The sequence below is a fragment of the Portunus trituberculatus genome, chromosome 48 (genome assembly GCF_017591435.1).
Source record: "Portunus trituberculatus isolate SZX2019 chromosome 48, ASM1759143v1, whole genome shotgun sequence".
Classification (NCBI taxonomy): Eukaryota; Metazoa; Arthropoda; class Malacostraca; order Decapoda; family Portunidae; genus Portunus; species Portunus trituberculatus.
Genome location: NC_059302.1, coordinates 21655716 through 21677738, shown reverse-complemented (window position 1 = coordinate 21677738; position 22023 = coordinate 21655716). Strand labels below are relative to the sequence as shown.

At 44.2% G+C, this 22023-nt stretch overlaps 1 protein-coding gene across 1 annotated transcript in view; it reads right to left on the bottom strand.

The window, feature by feature from the left end:
* LOC123498725 overlaps positions 1-22023 on the bottom strand; it is a 51091-nt gene that overhangs the window by 19764 nt on the left and 9304 nt on the right. Inside the window, exon 2 of the mRNA XM_045246123.1 lies at positions 104-267. Coding sequence (XP_045102058.1) covers positions 104-213 — 110 coding nt within the window. The 5' untranslated portion in view covers positions 214-267. The remainder of the gene's footprint in view (positions 1-103; positions 268-22023) is intronic.

Sequence of the window (22023 nt, the reverse complement as noted above, 5' to 3'; positions counted from 1 at the left end):
GCTAATGAGTGCATATAGCAAGCAAGCAAAGGCTGCATCTGTTGAGAGGAGAGGTAAACAAGAGCACATGGCAGGGCTGGATGGTTGGGTGAGAGGACAGTACCGAGCGTGGGTGTAGGCGGATAATGTGACATGGTGGGCGGTGGGAGGCTGGGCAGTGGTGGCAGTGGCCCCTCCTGGACTTAGCACCAACTTGTGAACCACCAGTGACATCCCGCCGCTACCTGGCCAGCCACCTTGGCCCGGCCATCCTTGTCCTCACGCTCCCTGTAACAACGGGCCACACACGCTGTACGTACATCCTCAGCCTACACTGACACTAATGGCTTGGATCTTGCACATCCTGCCTGCAAGCTTTCCAGGAAGGGTTGTGAGGCCTCACATTTAGAACAAGAGCTGGAGTCTCCTCAAAATGAAATGGTGATATGAGAGACCCCATAAACCCTCCTAAGTAAGCTATGCAGCCTGAATGCTGTCAGAGGAAGTAAAGCCATGGTAGCTACTTCTGCACTGTGAACACCCTACCTTACTGACACACAATGTACTGCATTGCCTCACACAGTTAAATCACACCTAAGATGCAACACTAAACTTCAAAAACAACTTCAGTTACTTTATCACACTAAATACTATGCAATGGCAATATCAAGATCTCTATATTAACCTGAAAATGAGGACAAAATATAAAATAACATTGTTATAATAACAATAAATAATATGTAGAGACATACAGACAGGAAAAAATATCTTTTAAAGTCAAAGGAGGAAAATGAAACTATACCCACACCATTTCCCAACAACAAACATGACTTGCCACACCAGCCCTCACAACATCCACAATAACACCATCACATCACCATCACCCTCACCACTACACTATAAACAACTGTCACTCACTCAGGCAACAAGAACAATAACAACACCACTCACAGACCTGCATATTTACTTAACACTTCCCTGCATATAAACATTTCATGAATACCTAGCGCCTCAGATGGAGTCACTAAACTAGGTGTGTCTCTTATCAATTTCATAACACTACCTTTGTATTGATATCATGAATAACTCAAGTGTCATTAATGGATAACAAAACTATTAATGCCCTTCCTCCTCGATTTAACGATACACATTCATTCCGCTAAACCATAAATTAAGATTATTTGGTGGCATAAGCCTGCGAGTGTTTGTTTTATCCTTATCAATTCTTCTAGTCTCATATGAATTAAAGTGTGTGTGTGTGTATCAGGAAGGTAACGAATTTAAGTATCCAAGAGTCGTGAAGTCTTTCCCTCAGGCCCGCCCACGCCGCCACTCATCCTAAACCATGAAAAAATACAAACAAAACACGGCCACCACCGCAAACACTTCAAGGTAAACAACCACACTAGGATTTTGCATAAACAGAACCCAGAGAGAGAGAGAGAGAGAAATTTCATCTAAAAAATCTCTCTCTCTCTCTCTCTCTCTCTCTCTCTCTCTCGTAACAAGAGCCTTCCCTTACACAAGTGGCTGAGTTACTGACGTCCAGCCAGACTTAATAACAAACATCTGCAGTGACACTCGCTCCATTTTTTTTTTTTTTTTTTTTGCTTCACACAAAGAAACATATATATAATTCCGCCCACGAACAGTTCCGCAAAACAGACAGACAGACAGACAGAAACACACACACACACACACACACACACACACACACACACACACACACACACACACACACACACACACAGCCTTCAATAAAGCATGAGGATCCTAAAAAATTTCCCATCCTCAGCGCGTAGTGGTAAAAATAAATAAATAAATTAATTAATTAATTAATTAAATAAATAAATAAATAAATAAAAAATCTTACAAGGAGGGAAAAGCTTGAGGGGGGAAAATGAGGTGCTGTAAAAAAAAAAGAGGGGGGAGTGATGAGGGTGAAAAATAAAGCTAAAAAAATTACAAAAGGTCACTGGAGATGTTGAAACGTACGCCACTGTCAATACGCTTTTGAAGACTCGGACGAGAGAGAGAGAGAGAGAGAGAGAGAGAGAGAGAGAGAGAGAGAGAGAGAGAGAGAGAGAGAGAGAGAGAGAGAGAGAGAGAGAGAGAGAATGTTACGGATACATTCACAAAAATAGACAGCAATAATAAAAGGAAAAAAAAAGTAATATGTTCTGGTGAAGTGATGACTGTAGTGGAAACTGTAATGGTAGTGGTTGTCGTCATATCAGTAGTGGCAGAAACCGTACAGTAGTAGTAGTAGTAGTAGTAGTAGTAGTAGTAGTAGTAGTAGTAGTAGTAGTAGTAACAAAAAAATAAAAAATAAAAAAAATAAAATAAAATAATAATAATGATGGTAGTAGTAGTAGTAGTAGTAGTAGTAGTAGTAGTAGTAGTAGCAGCAGTAGTAGCAGTAGTAATAACAATAATAATAATAATAATAGTAGTAGTAGTAGTAGTAGTAGTAGTAGTAGTAGTAGTAGTAGTAGTAGTAGTAGTAGTAGTAGTCCATTGTGTTCTCACACCATTACGAGTTTGCAGGAGGAGGAGAAGATAGAATATTATTAATTCTTGCGTCCAATGAAGACTTACAGTTGCTCCACTCCTCCTCCTCATCCTCCTCCTCCTCCAACACAACCCAACACACCCCAACGCAAAGACATCTACTGATACACACTCCGCGCTCATCCCCCACTCTCTCTCTCTCTCTCCTTAACTCGCGCACCATTGCAGTAAGTCGCTCCTGGAGAGAAAAAAATCCTCTCTCTCTCTCTCTCTCTCTCTCTCTCTCTCTCTCTCTCTCTCTCAGTCCTACCATCTTCTGTATTATGTATATTTGCCCTTAACACTCCGGAAACACAAATCGATTCATGTGTGGAACAAAGAAGGTAGTGTGCAATGGTGGTGGTGGTGACTGTAGTAGTAGTAGTAGTAGTAGTAGTAGTAGTAGTAGTAGTAGTAGTAGTAGTAGTAGTAGTTGCATAATGTTAATCTTGAGTGGAAAAGATCAAATAAAAAGATTCGTGTATATCATATTCCTCGCCTGTCTAGAAATGCTTAAGTCTCTCTCCCTCCCTCTCTCTCTTAATGACGTAGATCCTCATATATACACCCCCAACCCCCACCAAGCGGCCCCGAACCTCAGCACCCCTCCCCCCGGCCCTCATCTCCTCCCTATCCTCTTCCTCTTCCTCCTCACCCGCCATCAGCGAACAAAAAATTTCAGTCTGCAACTCTGTGCGCTGGGCGGTGGTGGTGGTGGCGACGGCTGTGGTCTCAGCAGGTCAGCAGGCATAACATTCGCTAAGGAAAGTGTCAATAATCCATCTTGAAGGGCGGCAGCAAACCAGAGGAGGCGGAGAGGGAGGAGGTGGCGGCAGCGGCAGTAGTGGTAGGAGGTGGTGGTGGTGGAGGAGGAGCGGAAAAGGTGGCCAGTCTCCATTTTGAAGCAGTGCGTATCGATCTTGGGGCGCCATTGTGGGACTGGTTGTCATGGTAACGCGTGACGTCACATGCGGAGGCGGGAAAGGCAAAGCTGAGAGAGAGAGAGAGAGAGAGAGAGAGAGAGAGAGAGAGAGAGAGAGAGAGAGAGAGGAGAGAGAGAGAGAGAGAGAGAGAGAGAGGCAAGGGAGGTCGGAGGCGCGCGAAGGGGTGGCTGTTCCTTTGTTGGCCACGGCGTTATAAGCTCCTGCTCGCTCTGCCTGTGTGTGTGTGTGTGTGTGTGTGTGTGTGTGTGTGATTCACCACGGTCGTCTGCTGGTCACCCAGCCAGTCTTCCTTATTACGGAGCGAGCTCAGAGCTCATAGACCGATCTTCGGTTAGGACAGACCACAACCCTCGACTTACATCCCGTACCTATTTACTGCTAGGTGAACAGGGGCTACACATTAAGAGGCTTGCCGCTTTCCGGGTCTCGAACCCGGACCCTCTCGATTGTGAGTCGAGCGTGCTAACCACTACACTACGCGGTGTGGGTGTGTGTGTGTAGTTATTTTTATTACTATTATTTACTGCTAGCCAGCCGTCACCCCTCAACACCACCCACACAAATGAACCCCTTTACCTCTCTCTCTCTCTCTCTCCCCCAAGAGAAAAGACGCACACAAGAAAAAAGATGACTCCCCAATATAACTCGCCACCCACTACACGTGTCACTTCACTACATCGCACTAATAACTCTGACACGTCCCACTCCTAACCAGTCTGACAAGAGGAACTTCCTACCTAGCGTATCACTTCTTACTTTCTTACCTAGTTCATAACGACGAGGCTAAAAATAAAAGTTTTGCAAGGTTGCCATTTACACTCACTCCACGGTAACATTTTATTGATTCTCTCTCTCTCTCTCTCTCTCTCTCTCTCTCTCTCTCTCTCTCTCTCTCTCTCTCTCTCTGAGTCACGGAGAGTGGGAGTAAAGGTTTGGGGGACAAGGAGAGGGAGAGAGCGAACATACAAGAGCAATGACCGACGACCACCACCAGCAACCACTACCACCACCACTGCCATCACCAGCAGCACCATCATCACCAGTATTGAACTACTCTTCCCTGGAGGAGGCGGCGGCAGCAGAGGTGGCGGTGGCAGCGGTGGTGGGAGGCGGCAGACCCAGAGCAGTGTGGGAGCAGACGCTGACAATTACAGGCAGCAGGGGGGAAGCAAACGGTGGTGGTGAGGTTACAGTGTTGTGATGGTGAAGTGGTATGGTTGCGGCGGTGGTGGTGGTGGTGGTGCGGTAACTGTGATCGTGGTAGTGTGGCAGGCGCAGCAGCGGCGGCGGCGGCGGGAGCAAAATGCCTTTCACCGCCCACGGCATCCACCACCACTAGCACCACCGCCGCCGCCACCGCCTCGAACGAACACCAGAGAAAGAGAGAGAGAGGGTGGACCTGCTGACTTTTTTTTTTTCCTACACACACACGAAGGGTGGAGAGCCGCAGCAGCAGTATGGGCAGCCAGAGACAACCTTGAACCTCTACCTGCTGCTGCTACCACTTGTCCAGTTTAAAGCTGCACCAAACACCTGACGCGGCTCCTGCTGCTACTGCTCTCTCTCTCTCTCTCTCTCTCTCACACACACACACACACACACGGAAATAATGAGTTCTGAGCTCGTTCCGTAGGGTAACGTCTGGCTGTCTCGTCAGAGACTGCAGCAGATCAAACAACAGTGAAACACACACACACACACACACACACACACACACACACACACACACACACACACACACACACACACACAGTTCAATATCACCAATGCAATGCCATCGTCACCAATCCATTATTACTACGACTACCACTATCACCATCACCACCAATACTACTACCAGTACACCACCGCCATGCACCAACAGTCTCCGTGGTCAGATCTGGTTGTGGGAGGCGAGCTTGCTAGACCATGGCTGAGTAACCTTGAACTTCACTTGTGGGTGTGACGGGCCCACGGCTTGACTCTCGGCTCGCCCCGCCTTCCCCACCCCCACGCACAGGTAGTAGTGCAGGTAGTGTGTGTGTGTGTGTGTGTGTGTGTGTGTGTGTGTGTGTGTGTGTGTGTGTGTGTGTGTGTGTGTGTGTGTGTGTGTGTGTGTGTGTGTGCGCGCGCGCAAGCTGATGAGTGAGCGTTGTATATCATACTATACTGACGGTCTGCGTGACGCTACGCTATTTGGTTGTCAGGTAATGCAAGGGAAAGCAAAGCAGATCAAAGCAAAACGAAGCAGAGCAAACCGGATGAAAATGAGACGAAGCAAGGCATACTAAAGGAAAACAAACCAGCCAGCTCTCGCACACAACATAAGCACGGGGGTCGAGTGGCATATAATTATATTAATCCACATGAAGTAGGACGCAGGAAGGAGGCGGCGGCTGCGGCGACGACCGACAATACGAATTCCCAGAGGTCGTGCGTGTTGCGGTGGCGAAAACCCCGTTCATACCGTTTGAGAGAGAGAGAGAGAGAGAGAGAGAGAGAGAGAGAGAGAGAGAGAGAGAGAGAGAGAGCAGAAGCGAAGGTTTATACACTAAATCGCGAGACACTGACAGTGATTACCAGCAAAATCCTGACGCGTGCACGAGAAGGGATGAAGGCACGCCAAGGGAACGAGGAGGGCGAACGGGTGAGGGGTGACGGCCGCTTGACAGGAAGGGTGACGGACAGACACTGACGAAAAGGTAACTTGAGGGAGCACACTAAAAGAGCCTGTGCTGAGAAAAATATCTCAACACACGTACCGTTAAAAATACTGTAAAATAAGAATAAAGAAACTAGAGAACCACGATCTCCTTATCCCCCCTACTAGCTTTGATAAAAATAATAACAATAGATGCCTAAAGAAAGATCCATTTTCTTTTGTTTGGGTTGGAAGTCTCTCAATAAGGGCTTAAGTTGTTACATGTTGATGATTCCAAACCATTACTAACAGGAGGAGGAAAAGTGTGGAAGGAAGGAGGAAGAGGAAGATGAGTGAAGATGGACAGACTATCCTATCCAGTTCTACCTTCTCTTCCACCTCCTCCTCCTCTTCTTTAAATCCATCCTTAGTTTGTCAGGATACAACATGCCGTGTGTGTGTGTGTGTGTGTGTACGGACCTAGCAGCTGGATGACCTTGAGCCGTCCTATGATACACACGCACTGACAGACACATACAAGCCCAAGCGAGCGCAGGAGAGAGAGAGAGAGAGAGAGAGAGAGAGAGAGAGAGAGAGAGAGAGAGAGAGAGAGAGAAATGCATATACGAATTTCTATCTTCCCCCCTCCTGTCTTTCTCAACAATAACGAGCGATAAACAATCTCTCTCTCTCTCTCTCTCTCTCTCTCTCTCTCTCTCTCTCTCTCGCATTTAAATCCACTCAGAACACAACCAACCACTACATTTAAAGCCCCAGTAAGAATAAAGAGGAAGACACAATAATAAAAACAAAAATGCAAAACCTGCATGATGATGATGATGATGATGAATAATAATAATAATAATAATAATAATAATAATAATAATAATAATAGTAACAGGAGATTTAACAAGCCAGCCATCCAGTCAGTCAGCCACGGAGGAAGAACTGGAGGAGAGGTAAGGGTGAAGGAAGAGGAGCGGCCAGACTGACTGGTTGGATGGTGATGGTGGTGTGGCGGGCAGCATGCCAACACCCCTCTAACACACACACACACACACACACACACACACACACACACACACACACACACACAGGTGCAGGGCCACAATCAATAGTTTGTTACTTGAGAGAGAGAGAGAGAGAGAGAGAGAGAGAGAGAGAGAGAGAGAGAGAGAGAGAGAGAGAGAGAGAGAGCAGTATTGTCACCACCATAACCTGCGAGCTGAATAAACCTTGCTGATGACGGCCAGCCAGCCAGACACTACCCACCTCCCCCATTCACCTCAACACGTGGGGACCTGCCGCCCTGGCCCCGCACACCCCCTCAACCCAAAAGTCATTCGCACACCCCTTCACCCCGCGCCCCTCGGCCTGAATCTCGCTCTCCCTTTCTTGTCACACCGCGGCCGCCCGGAGCATGCGCCCGCGCGCCACACACACACACACACACACACACACACACACACACACACACACACACACACACGTTATAAATCCTTCTGTATGAATAGAAAAAAATGTATTATACGTCACAGAACAAAAATAATAATTCAAGAGTATACAAACCAGGTCACCAATACCACCACTACCACCACTATACCACAATGATACATCACCACCACCACCCTGACCATCAACAATAACAAACCCACTACAGACAATGAATTTTACATATACACACGTCAAACTGGTGCTGCCTCAACCCAATACTAATAAACAAGTCTGCCCTGAAATACTGAAATGGCCAGTGGATAGAATTTCACCTCGATTCCAACACAGTGATCAGGTTTTCGCTCTTTTCACTTTCCGTATGTGAGGAACGCGACCAGATTGAGACGTTATTGGAGTGAAAAAGGATGCATTATACCACTTATACCACTTAACACAATAGCCCCCTTACAGGTATCAGATAAGGCAGGCATGTTGTATTCAAGTTGAAGTCGTGACCACCTTCAAATAACAAACCACTTTCCTTTTCCCTCGCTCACTCACTCCTCACTCACGCCTTTCTCAATCTGACTGTGGAAATACTTGAACCCATTACACGAGAAATCACAGCTAGAAATGACACAACCAACTCTGTGCTTTTACCATCACAACGCAATAATGGCTACATCACATATACCAGGATAGAATAACTGCTTAACTCTTTCAGCACTGGGACACATTTTTACCTTGAGATCGTGTACAATTAGACCATTTTATTGACATTATGAATGGTCTATGGAGGTCAGAAGATTAATGGCCATACTCTTTACTACTTTAATCCCCAACACAAGTTTCTGAAGTTGTATAAAATCACCGTAGTAAGTAGAATGAATATGGAAATGCGTCGTGGTAGTGAAGGGGTTAGAATCAACACGGAAATTCTCTCCTCTCCTCTCCCTCTCCCTTCTTCTCTCTCTCTCTCTCTCTCTCTCTCTCTCTCTGCAGACTTTTTCTTTCTTCCGTCCCCAGAAGAATCGGCAACACTTCCCCGGCTTGCTTTATTTTGCAAGGCTCACTGTTAACACAACCAAACTTCTTCCTTCCCCTTCACCAACACACCAGCTCGGGTCAATACAAGGTCAACGCCCCTCACACGACTGAATGGGGGAAGGCGGCAGGAGGAAACGTGTCTCTCTGTGCCATTTAGCCTTCTCTGGTCAGGTCACGAAGCGCAGAAACAAGTGATGGTGCCCTACCTTCGATTGGTGTTTTCTTCTCACTCTCTTTTATAAGCTTTAAAAAACAAAAACGTTAAATGCGTCGTGGTGTTGGTGGTGGTGGTGGTGGTCTCGAGCTTTCCCTTCCTTTGTTTCTCTTTACCATTTGATTTTTATAATGTGTGATGAGTGAAGTTTGAATTTTTTTTTTTTGGTGTGGGGGGGGGGCGATTAGATAAGCACTTTATTCAACACTATTGTATCATCTTCCATTAGTTTTCTTCATAGCATGTGTATAATTGAGTGTAAGGCTGGAAGAATTTTGCCATTCATTTCTTCCATCCTTCTCAGGTTAACATTGCTGGGTAGGTGAGGAAGTGTTTCATTCAGCTCTATCATCAACACAAAGATACAAATATACTCAGCTTTACTCTTCTTTCTAACATCTTAAATCAAATTACTGAATGATTTAGTCTTTATCATTTGTCTTTCTTCTCCAAGCTAACGGTGAGAAAGGAATGAACAAGCACCGATGCAACTTAGAATGCAGAAGACACTCAACTCTACCAATCTTTCCTTCCGAGTTTCTCATTTCAACACAGGGCAGGACACTTACTTCACTAGAATACTTGACTCCTACAACTCACATCCACAAAAGGTTTGACTCACCACCACCACCAAACAAGGACCTGCATTCCCTCCACCTCACCCACTTGCACAGCCACCACCACCACCTCCACTAGTATCATACCTCCAGCAACGGTCCCCCTTCACTACATCACCATAATGTCTAGACCTGTCTCTCTCCCCTTTAGTGCATTACCATTCTTATACCCTCCCATCTATTAAGAGCAACAAAAGGGCACTATTTGCCTCCCCTCCATTCCACTAATACACTGCACTGAATTGCAATATCCAGACCACTAGTGTTATCACCACCACTACCCTCTGCTCATCCTCTCACCATTACAACTACCACCACAACAACTAAGCAAGTGGAGACCTGTGTAAGAGAGGAGTCCACTGCATTCCACCTGGTCTACATGCCTCGCTCCAGGTGTTCCCCCAAGGGCACTCCCCACCAAGTCACTCCCACCTGTCTACCTGCGTGCCATACCCAAGTCTGGGGATCTCCCACCACGGAAAACCCCCAGTTAAAAATACCACATTACAGAGAGGTATGTAATGTATGTATATATATTTTTCTTACCCCCACACACACACACACACACACACCCGGTAGCTCAGTGGTTAGAGCGCTGGCTTCACAAGCCAGAGGACCGGGGTTCGATTCCCCAGCCGGGTGGAGATATTTGGGTGTGTCTCCTTTCACGTGTAGCCCCTGTTCACCTAGCAGTGAGTAGGTACGGGATGTAAATCGAGGAGTTGTGACCTTGTTGTCCCGGTGTGTGGTGTGTGCCTGGTCTCAGGCCTATCCGAAGATCGGAAATAATGAGCTCTGAGCTCATTCCATAGGGTAACGTCTGGCTGTCAGAGACTGCAGCAGATCAAACAGTGAAACACACACACACACACACACACACACACACACACACACACACACACACACACACACACACACACACACACACACACACCAGGAAACTCTGGATGCAAACATTTGTAGCTCAGGACCTGTATAGATAGATAAAACACATGCACACACAATAAAAATTGTGTTTCACGTTCTGACACACATAACCATATTTCATTATCCCCTTTCACCCATTTGTTGCAGGCTGATTGCTCTGGTGCACAAATGCTAATGTAACATAACCCCCCACCACCAAAACAAAACAAAGGCCCCACCATCCCACCCCCCACCATCACATCACACAGGAGCATCATCACCTAAACATAACAATTCCACCAGCAAACTATTTCACACAAGCCCTCGTAACACACACACACACACACACACACACACACACACACACACACACACACACACAACACAGCACAACAGCAACAGCAATACAGCACCAGGTGAGGAATAAACTAAAACAACACAGGCAACATCCTCTCTCACAGCACCACAACACACAGACACAGTTTACCCTCATCATAAAACCAGAGACGGATGGCTCCCAACACAACACAACACACAGACCTACTGCAGTAATACAAACATGACAAACAGTCCCCATCATGATGCAGCATTTTAAATGTGGTTATATTACAGTCCCATCACAGAACACACACACACACACACACACACACACACACACACACACACCATGGATGCTCCTCATGCAACACAAAGCCCTACTTCCACTCTCCATAACCCACAGGAAGTTGTGCAACACACGTATAATAATATTTCACATTGTGTGCTGCCCCAAGGTCATTCCAGAGAAAGAACAGGAGTATCAGGCATTCAAATCTGCCTATATGAGAGGATATATATAAGGTATCTGGTAAACACAGAAATAACAATGTAATACTCATGTCTCAAGCTTGTGTTTCCACTTATGCAACTCTACAGCTTTGCAATGCATTACAGGAACATCAACATTCACTCTAGTGACTTGAAACCTCTTGTGCTGTACATTGCCACATACATACAGTGTATCAAATAACACCAGCTGCAGGAGAGGAGGAGCAATGGGAGAGGGGATGGAAGTGTAGGGAGGAGAGGAGCAATGGGAGAAGGGGATGAAAGTGTAGGAGGAGAGAAGCAATAGGAAAGGGAATGAAAGTGTAGGGAGGAGAGGGGGAACAATGGGAGAGGGGATGAAAGTGTAGGAGAGGAGAAGCAATAGGAAAGGGGATGAAAGTGTAGGAGGAGAGGATGAGCAATGGGAGTGAGGATGGAAGTGTAGGGAGGAGAGGAGGAGCAATGGGAGCGGGGATAAAAGTGTAGGAAAGAGAGGAGGAGCAATGGGAGAGGGGATGAAAGTGTACAAAGGAGAGGAGCAATGGGAGAGGGGATGAAAGTGTTGGAAGGAGGAGCAATGGGAAAGGGGATGAAAGTGTAGGAAGGAGAGGAGGAGCAATAGGAAAAGGGAATGAAAGTGTAGGAAAAACATAGTGGCTGGAATGAATGTCAAATATTAAGAGGCATTCATACAAAACTCACCTAGGAAATGATGCACAGGAGGAAAAAAACTTTCATCTGACAAAATCAAGCTTCCTTACAACTTTTATTTTCCTCATTTCACTTCCCTCTCCCTCTCCCTCTCCTCTCTCTCTCTCTCTCTCTGTGTGTGTGTGATGATAAACTCAGGCATCATCCATATAATATAACAAGCCTTTACATAATGATAGTGTAAACATATGCAGCTTGGCAGTATAATCACTACCCAGTCAAAACACAAAAACAAAACAGCAAAAAAGGGAAGCAGAGTTGGAATGGGACGGGAGTGAGTGCTTGGGGCAGGACAGGGTGGAGTGGTGGCGTTGCTTTGTTCCCAAGGGTGGGTGAGGGGGCCGGCAGTTACAGAGAGTGAGGTGGTGGAGCTGAGGCAAGAGATAGGAGGGGGCTGGTGCATGGGAGGCAGGCAGGCAGGCAGGCAAGCAAGGAACCAGGCAGGCATGTACAGTGAAGCCGAGGAACAACATGGCCACAGTGAAGGGTGGGGGTGTGATGGCGGCAGCAGCAGCCAGCCATGATAAAAGATTAAGCCTGCGTCAATCACTGGGAGGACTTGATGCTGCGATTGCTGTGATGCTGTGATAGCCTACCTGCTCCAAACAAGCACACCCACTGCTTCAAGTATTAGAAGGCTGAGATGTGCTAGTTCCCCATAAATAGCTTTCAGGAAGTTGATGGTGGTGTTGTAAAATACTGAGAGAATGCAAGACCTAGTGAGGATGGTAAGTATGATGAGTCTGTGTTGATTGTACTGATGAATGTGAAATAAGGTGGATGTACTAGGAGTAGTAGTAGTAGTAGTAGTAGTAGTAGTAGTAGTAGTAGTAGTAGTAGTAGTGGTAGTGGTGGTGGTGGTGGTGGTGGTGGTGGTGGTGGTGGTGGTGGTGGTGGTGGTGGTGGTGGTGGTGGTAGTTGTGTCATCAGCAAGGTTCATGCATTCCTAATCATGAAACTGACAACTGATACACAGCAACAGAAAAAGGTCAAATGAGCATCCAAAACAGGAAACACAGTAAAAAAGGGAAGGTGGTAGTGGCAGTAGTGGTGATAGTGGTGGCGGTAGTGGCAATCGTAACACCACCACCACCAGGACTCCCTTTCCCAAATAAGAAGTGAACAACCATTGACAGAGTATTCAAATGGAGTCTAATAACAAAGATGGCGATAACACATGCTAAATCAATCATGCACCCGTCCATGAGTGTGCAATAACAATTCTGAAGATGCTGACATTTACAACAAAAACACAACAAAAATAACCAATCCTCCCCCTTGTCTAAACACCCAGCCCAGGTTCACCTTCTCCCAGTACAGCTTCCTAGCCCAACCTGAACCAAAACAATACTCAACCAGGATGGAGGTAATCAAATACACAAAACCAGACCTTACCAAACAAGGCCACACACACACACACACACACACACACACACACACACACACACACACACACACACACACACACACACACACACACCTTTTAGTGCACTGCAATAGCAAATGAGAGAGAGAGAGAGAGAGAGAGAGAGAGAGAGAGAGAGAGAGAGAGAGAGAGAGAGAGAGAGAGAGAGAGAGAGAGAGAGAGAGAGAGAGAGAGAGAGAGAGAGAGAGAGAGAGAGAGAGAGAGAGAGAGAGAGAGAGAGCAGACAATTTTCCCATGCAGACAAGGAAAGTTGACAAAAAGAAAGGTCAGCCAGGAACCACACCTCTTGGCAGATGCTTTGTTGATGCCAATATGACCTTTGAAGGAACACACACACACACACACACACACACACACACACACACACACACACACACACACACACACACACACACACAGGCTTTTTCTCCTTCCACATATTATTTAACTGCCATACAACTTAAAAGAACACCTAACATCACTTCCACAATGACCATACAATAAAAAAGCAGTAATAATAAAATAAAAGTGAACACAACACCTTTCATTGTTACATTATTTTTTCCTTGACATGAGAGGGAGGCTAGACAAGTAATGGTAAAAGAAAAAAAATACATGAAGAACTTATCCTCAATTCTATCTGCCTGAAAGTTTGCTTAGGTTGGTCCAGAAAGGATTGGCCACATAAGTTTCAAAGGTTATCTTGATTACTCCTTTCCTCTGCAAGTTTGGTGGGCAGTGTCAGTCAGTGTGGTTAATAATTAGAGGTCCTCTTCCTGCTCCAAGTGAAAACAAGAAGATGGCAGACCCAAAGTTGCAGCACATTGATTCAGCGACAAGTTTGTACAAGTAGTGTTTATGTATAATTCAAACACTTCCTCGCTGCACCCGCCTTTCATTTGAGAAGTCTGCAGTGGTATTCATTATTCAGCTGAACGTTATTGATCTTTTCCTTTGTCTGGCACCCCGATGGAAGCAATAAGTTAAGACATGAGGGATGACACACACACACACACACACACACACACACACACACACACACACACACACACACACACACACACACACACACACACACAGCCTGCAAACTTCACTGCCACAAATCTTTACCCCTTCATCCAAGTATTCAAGCAAAGACAAGGCAGGCAAGCATAAAAGATCTCCTAAATAAAGTGAAGTGCCTCTTTTCTAATCTCTTTTTATCCTCAACGCACCAATGAGTGACAAGAACCAAATATACCCACAGATAACAAGCCAGTAAACTTTCTCCACTAACATCATCTCACCCGTTTCTTCTTTACTATGCTAATAATAGATAGACAATTTTTAATCTACAAATAACAAAACCACTAACTCTTGTACATATACCTTCTTACCAACACAGTGATAACAAAAAGCTTCATTCCCTGATAACAAAATACTATTTTCTAGACAAATATCAATATTTGTAACACTTATCAACATCATTCTGTTATTCTTATCAGTGTAGTAACTGACAGTCAACCACACACACAGCTATGGGTATCACAGAACACCAAGAGCTCATGGCTGGTGACACAATTGTTTACATCTGTAGTCAACAAGTATTTGCAGGAAGAGGTTACTGTGGGCTTGCTGAGTCTGTGGGTGAATGAGTAAGAGTGTCACAGAGACTCAGTTAAGTTTACTAATGGACACTCAAGGTTAGATAAGAAAATTAACTTGCCTTGGTATTGTGTGTAAGTGACTGAGTATTAACAACCACACCACCTATTGCTACCCAAGTGGTCTGCCTTCACAAATACCTTCCCCAGCCTCTGTGATCACCAGCCAAGTCTGCCCAGTGTTTGTTACCTGAGGCTAGTGAGTGGGTAGTGTCTAGAGAGGAGCCTGTTGGCAACACAAGAAGCCTGTCTCACTCCTACAGACCCATGCATGAACACAGCTCCTGTCTACTCAACAAAAACTTTCAGCTCCTTCCAATCAAACCCTACTCAGCTACACTATCTTTGCCTCATCTATCTTTACTAGTAAGCCAAGAGAGGAGTTTGAGGGTTAACCTCTTCTCTGTTTCATGATCATCTTGCTACACACCAAAGCCTCATGAAAGCCATCAAACAGTTTCAGCCACAGTAATGAAGATACAACTTGAACAAATTTCTCTAACATTCTCCTATCTTACTGACTTCAAACACCATACTCTGGCATGAGAAACACAAGCAAACACTGATGCCAAGGCAGAATGTACAGCAATGCACCAGCTTGAACAGTATAAGAACATGAGAAAATAAACACACTCCACAAGACCAGCTGACCTCCATAAAGCACCTCATGAACTGATCCATCACCAGAATCAAGAACTTTTCACAATATACAGGTAAATAAACAGTGAAAAAAAAAAAAAAAAAAAAAAAAAAAAGCAACTCTATAATCCTCTTCCCTTCACAAGAGCAGCTGCCATCATGATGCCTTTGATGAGGAGCTCCATAAAAAAGGGACAAACATGGGAGGCTGACTAATATTGGTGTTCATGGGAAATGTTCATCAGTCACCAGGGAGCACAGTGATAAGTGGGATGGCCAGACACAGCGACGGACATGCTGATACAGTGGTAGCCACAGCTTGACGCAGCAGTGAATGGAGCTACAACTACAGCGGGGAAAAAAGTGATGGCGGCTGTGATGAATGGGAACAAAAAACTGCAGTGAATGATGCATCAGATATTGCGGTGAATGTAGCTGCTATGATGAATGAATAAGATGAAAACATGTACATGGCCAGCAATCCACCACGACCAGCCAGCAGACAGCATTCATCCAGCACAGAAAGCATCAAACATCAACCATCCAGACACCAATTAAGGAGCTTCCCTCACATTTAACTGTTCCAAAATACCAATAAATCAATCCTTCACATTCACTCTGATTGAATGGAAAATATAAATCCCCAAACTATTTACCTCAAACATTTCTTTTTATTGATTTTTGTTTATATCTTTCCAGTGCAGTGAATGGACACAAATTGTAACATGCGATATTTTCCACATTTTCAGGATATGTCACTGATGTTAGCCATTCTAATTCTGCAGTCACAACTACAACACCATCCCAGCATAATCCTCCCTTACTGTACAGCAGGTGGGTGATGACAAGCCAGCAAGCTCCCATTCACACCACTGATATCCATGGCAACCAAATACCACACTCCACCAACACTTGAAACACCGGCCATGATACACTGATGCTCAACACTCACAGAAATAAAGATACACAAGTTGAAATCATCACCCCCTCTCTCTCTCTCTCTCTCTCTCTCACACACTGGCTATGATACACTAATACTCAACACTCATGGAAATAAAGGTACACAAGTTGAAATCATTCTCTCTCTCTCTCTCTCTCTCTCTCTCTCTCTCTCTCTCACACACACACCGGGCAGGATATCCATGTCATTACATCCCAAAAACAGCAACAGTCCAAACACCTGCACACTCATCATGATGCCTCACTGGTACATTACTCTCCTCCCTCCCTCTCTCCCTGCCTCCCTGCTGTCATTCACTGCCGCAATCACAGGGACGGAAAAGCTGCCCCTGCCACCACCACGATTGTTCACCACTCCCTGCCAAAATGTGCCCCTCGCTGTGCTGGGGTGGGCAAACAACAGAAAGGAGAGAGGTGCCTTCATTACCTGCTGATGCGGGAGGCAGTGGAGGTATGGGGATGGAGAGATGGAGGAGTAACGGAGAAGACAGTGAAACACAACGCTAGTGGGGGGCTAGACAGCCTACAGCACTATAGGTCCTCTAGTATGAGACAGATAGCACCTGATAAGATAATTATACTGGACTTCCTCTCCTTCCTGTCACTCATCATATCATTCTTTTTTTTAATCAGAGACTTTAATTCCTTCAGTAGTACTGGGATGCATATTTTACTTCGAGTTTTGTGTATGATTTAGATGATTTTACTTACATTATAAAGGAAAGAATAACTGCCTAACTCCTTCAGCAATGGGGCACATTTTTTTCTACTTTGAGACTTCATACAATTAGACCACTTTATTGACATTACAAATGGTCTATGGAGATCAGAAGATTATGGCCAGTCTTCATTATTCTAATCCCCCACATAAATTTCTGAAGCTGTTTAAAACAAGCAAAGAGTAAGCAAAAAATATATGAAGATGTGTCCTGGTCCCTAAAATATATTCTGCACCAGTGTTTGAAAACATTACTTTATTCTTTTTCATTTGTGTGTGCTATATGACCAGCTGTTGCAATCCCACTCAACTGCATCAATCATCATCACCATTACCTTACTTGTGGAGAAATAGAAAGAGTTATCCTCGTAGAGAAGCACACAACATACAGCTGCCACTCCTTGAATCATATAAGTACACAATTTTAACCTCTTCAATACTGGTTCATATTTTTACCTAAGATTTGTGTACGATTAAACCATTTTGTTGACATTAGGAAAGGTCTATGGAGGTCAGAGGATCAGTGGCCACAGTTTCCTCTATTCTAATTCCCATGTAAGTTTCTGAAGCTGTACAAAATCACCAAATAGTAAGCAGAATGAATATGGAAATGCATCATGGTACTGAAGGGGTTAAGGAGGAGATTGCAAAAATGTTCATCCCTGATGTTTGGCTAACCTTTTCAGATCTGTAAGGAGGCTGGTGACTGAGTGGGCCTTTATATATACTTTTCTTGTCCTTAGCCAGTTTTCCCATTATATATGAGAGAGAGAGAGAGAGAGAGAGAGAGAGAGAGAGAGAGAGAGAGAGAGAGAGAGAGAGAGAGAGAGAGAGAGAGAGAGAGAGAGAGAGAGAGAGAGAGAGAGAGAGAGAGAGAGAGAGAGAGTGGCTGTATATCCTGAGTAACATTACCAACTATACCTGTAATCTATCACAGTGCAGCTCATGATTTGTTCAACAGCTATAAAAAAAAAATATATATATATAAAACAGATAATTTAGAACTTCACACTTGTGCTCAGTTTTATGGCCAGCATTCAGAGAGAGAGAGAGAGAGAGAGAGAGAGAGAGAGAGAGAGAGAGAGAGAGAGAGAGAGAGAGAGAGAGAGAGAGAGCGCACTGACACTTTTCACCCTCCCTACCTCATACGCTGGCATCTAACTACACTAACATTAGGGTAAGTGAAGGAAGAGGAGAGAGGAGAGAGAGGTGCCAGTACTAGTGCCAGGTGCCAGTGTGTCTGGCTCAAAGAGTATCTCCCGTGTCTGTCTGTCTGTTGTGTTTATCGAGGTGTGCTGTGAAAGAGGAGGGCAAATAGTCACATTATCAGTAGCTAAGTATTATGTCTCTTGTGTATGTGGATGTGTTAGCAATGGATGGATGGGTGGGTGGGTGGGTAGGTGTGTTTAGTCATCTTCATTTTCTCTCTCTCTCTCTCTCTCTCTCTTCCTCTAATCTAAGCTCTCCTTTATATCTTCTTGTCTTTAAGTCTTTTGAAGTATTATTTATCTAGTTACATTTCATCTTTACTCATCTATCAACACCAAAAAGATATAAAATGCATCTCGGCTTGGCTTGGCTTGGTTCGGTTTGGCTTGGCTTGGCTCGGTTTGGCTTGGTTGCTCCTTGTATCCCTTTCTGATAATCTTCATAGCTAGTGTATTACAATTCCCATCTGACACTGAAGGACTGGTGTACTACAGAGGAAGTGGTGAATGATGACAGCTCACTGCACGCCCGTCACTGAACTGATGACGCTGAGTGAAAGAAAACCTGCCACACCTCTTTACCCGTGTGTGTGTGTTAATAGTGCTCATGTCAATCCTACACACAAGCCAACACCTTAATTCATACATTCTCTGACACCTTAAGGGGCTATCACACTGGCCTATGATACACGGAACGCGGGTCATGGTTCTTGGTATGAAACCAGGAACACTATCACACACAAGCTGCCCGTGTTCTTGTTATGCTAGGCAAACGGCCCACTAACCAAGACAAAGCCTAATCAAAATAAACCAGAACAAAACCATGCCATTTATACCTCAGCCTGTGCTTTGTCCTGGAACTGCATTTGCACTTCCTCTTGTTGAAGAAAAGTAAAAAAAAAAAAACTAGAGAAAAGCTGAGACGTGCACGATGGATACTTAAGTCAGAGGTGGTTGCCATGAGCCCAAACTATCGACATGATATATATATATATATATATATATATATATATATATATATATATATATATATATATATATATATATATATTTTACCTTTCTAAATTGATGAAATATTATTTAATATTCCAATATGAAAAATTTTGTCACATTCTTTTTAGTTCAAATGAAAAGTTTTTATTACATATATCAAGTTTACTTTTCCATTGGGATAGCATACCAAGAACCGGGATGGATATGAAGCCATCCCAACTTGGTTCTGCTAATCCCAGGCAAGTTCCAGCTATCTAGAGCGGATGTTCCTGGTTCCGCGTATCATAGGCCAGTGTGATAGGGCCTTTACTTTCTACATTTTTTCTTATATAGCTCCAAATTATCTTATTTACATTCATCAGCCATCCCTCACTTATTTTTAAATCCTCACCATAAAAATTAAGTATTCTCAGGTGGTAGATTAAAAAGAAACAAGCCTGGAAGTATCACACAGTATTAAAAAGGGTTATCTCCTCCTCCTCCTCCTGCAAGTTTTCCGTTCCATTCCCTCACTCACAATGACCACTGTAAGCCTGAGAGAAGCCAGGCAAGTGAGACAGAACACATAGCATCACAAAGTATTAACAAGGTTATCTTCTCCTACTCCTTATCATCCTCCTCCTCCTACAGCTTTCCAATTCCCTGTTCCCTCACTCACAATGACCACTGTAAGCCTGAGAGAAGCCAGGCAAGTGAGACAGAACACCTAGCAAGCTGCAACTCTTCAATCTGACACTACATACTACTTATGCACACCCACCCCTGACAGCAGCACATGTCACAGAGATCCCTAAAAAGACCAGTGAGTCAAGGAGTCCACATCACAACGCAAGTGGTGGTGCATTAACCTTGATACTTAATCCCTTCACTACCAGGACGTGTTTTCAAATTCCTTCTGGTGACTATTTGCTGATTTGACACAGCTTCACAAATTTATGTTGGAATTAAAATAGTGAAGACTGTGGCCATTTATCCTCTGACCTCCTAACACCCTTCCTATTGTCATCAAAATGGTCTAATGGTACACAAATCTCAAGGTAAAAATACGTCCCGGTACTGAAGGGGTTAATGAAGGAAAGGTGTGGGAGTCAGGAGGAAGACACGGACATACAGTAAAATAAGAATAATGATAATGATAGTTTCCTTGTTGTTATTCAGTGTTGATTTTAACCCATTCTGTACCAAGCTGTCTTTTAATAATCATTCAGGTTACTAATCGGCAATTTTATAGTTTAAAAAATTAATGTGGGGATTAAAATAGTGAAGACTTTGGCCATTAATTTTCTCACCTCCATAGAGCCTTCCTAATGCAAATAAAATCATCTTAACAAACCCAAAAAATCAAGATAAAACTGCATCTCAGTATTGAAGGGGTTAATGATATGAGGTGAGTAAGAACACGTGGTGATTATGCACTACATCAACACTGCATTGTGGGTAACAGAGGGGACTAGACTCTTGGACTAATGAACACACACAAGCTAAACAAAGCCGTGATTAGAACAGAGCACATCACAAAAGCTATGTTGGTCAAGCACTCACTCACTCACTCACTCACTCACTCACTCACTCACACACACACACACACAGAGAACAAAGCAATATCACAACGACACAACCATGGAGATCACAATGTAGGTTATGTATATGTTCTTGTGTCAGATCCATCTCCTAGACAAACAAGGAAAGCCAAAACAAACTCAACCAGTAAACAATTCATGCAAACTATAACCACCTTTCTTGACCTTGTACTTCTGTAGCCTAAAGGAACACAAGGACCACGCCACTGTAGCAAAAACAACGGAAGTAAACACCTTTCTTATTTGTATCTATTCCCTGAAACACGTTAATCTTGTCCCTTTCACTACTTCACTACATTCCAAGACGACGCCACTGTAGCAAAACAATAGAAGTAAACACCTTTCTAATTTGTATCTATTCCCTGAAACACACTAATCTTGTCCCTTTCACTACAGTCCACTACTCCTGTCACTCTCATATTCCCTCACTCCTATCCCTCTGAAACACTCCCTTTCTTGTCCCTTTCACTACATTCCCATACATCTGTCCCTCTCTAACACCCTCTTTCTCTCTCTCATGTTCCTTCCAACACACCCTACTATAAATTTACCCTAAAAACATCCTACCTAGCACAACATCTCCCCAAGAAACACTCCACCTACAATATTTCACCCTCCAAAAATATCTGCATGACAAATAGCACAGGAAATTTGTCAAGTGGGAAACATTTTTAAGTAGGAAAATTTTCACAGAGTCTTCAAGGATACAATTTACAGAGGCTCTTTAACATCTCACATACATATTACATTACGTGCCCCACCCTTGTTCTCTGTCTCTCTCTCTAAGTCCTTTATCTGGTAAGCAAACAAGTGACTCATCAGCACAACAGGGGTAATATTGCTGCAGGTCTTTCTTCTTTCTTCTTCTTCTTTTCATCACTCTTCTGTCCACCTCACATGTTAACCAGTACTCTCAATCATTCATCCCTTTCTCTGCTACACTCTGGAACTCCCTTTTTCACCATCATATACTAGTAAATCTTCATGGTAAAGACTGGAACTCCCAATCTGCTTCTGTATTTCCATCTTCCTTCCTATGACCTGAAGT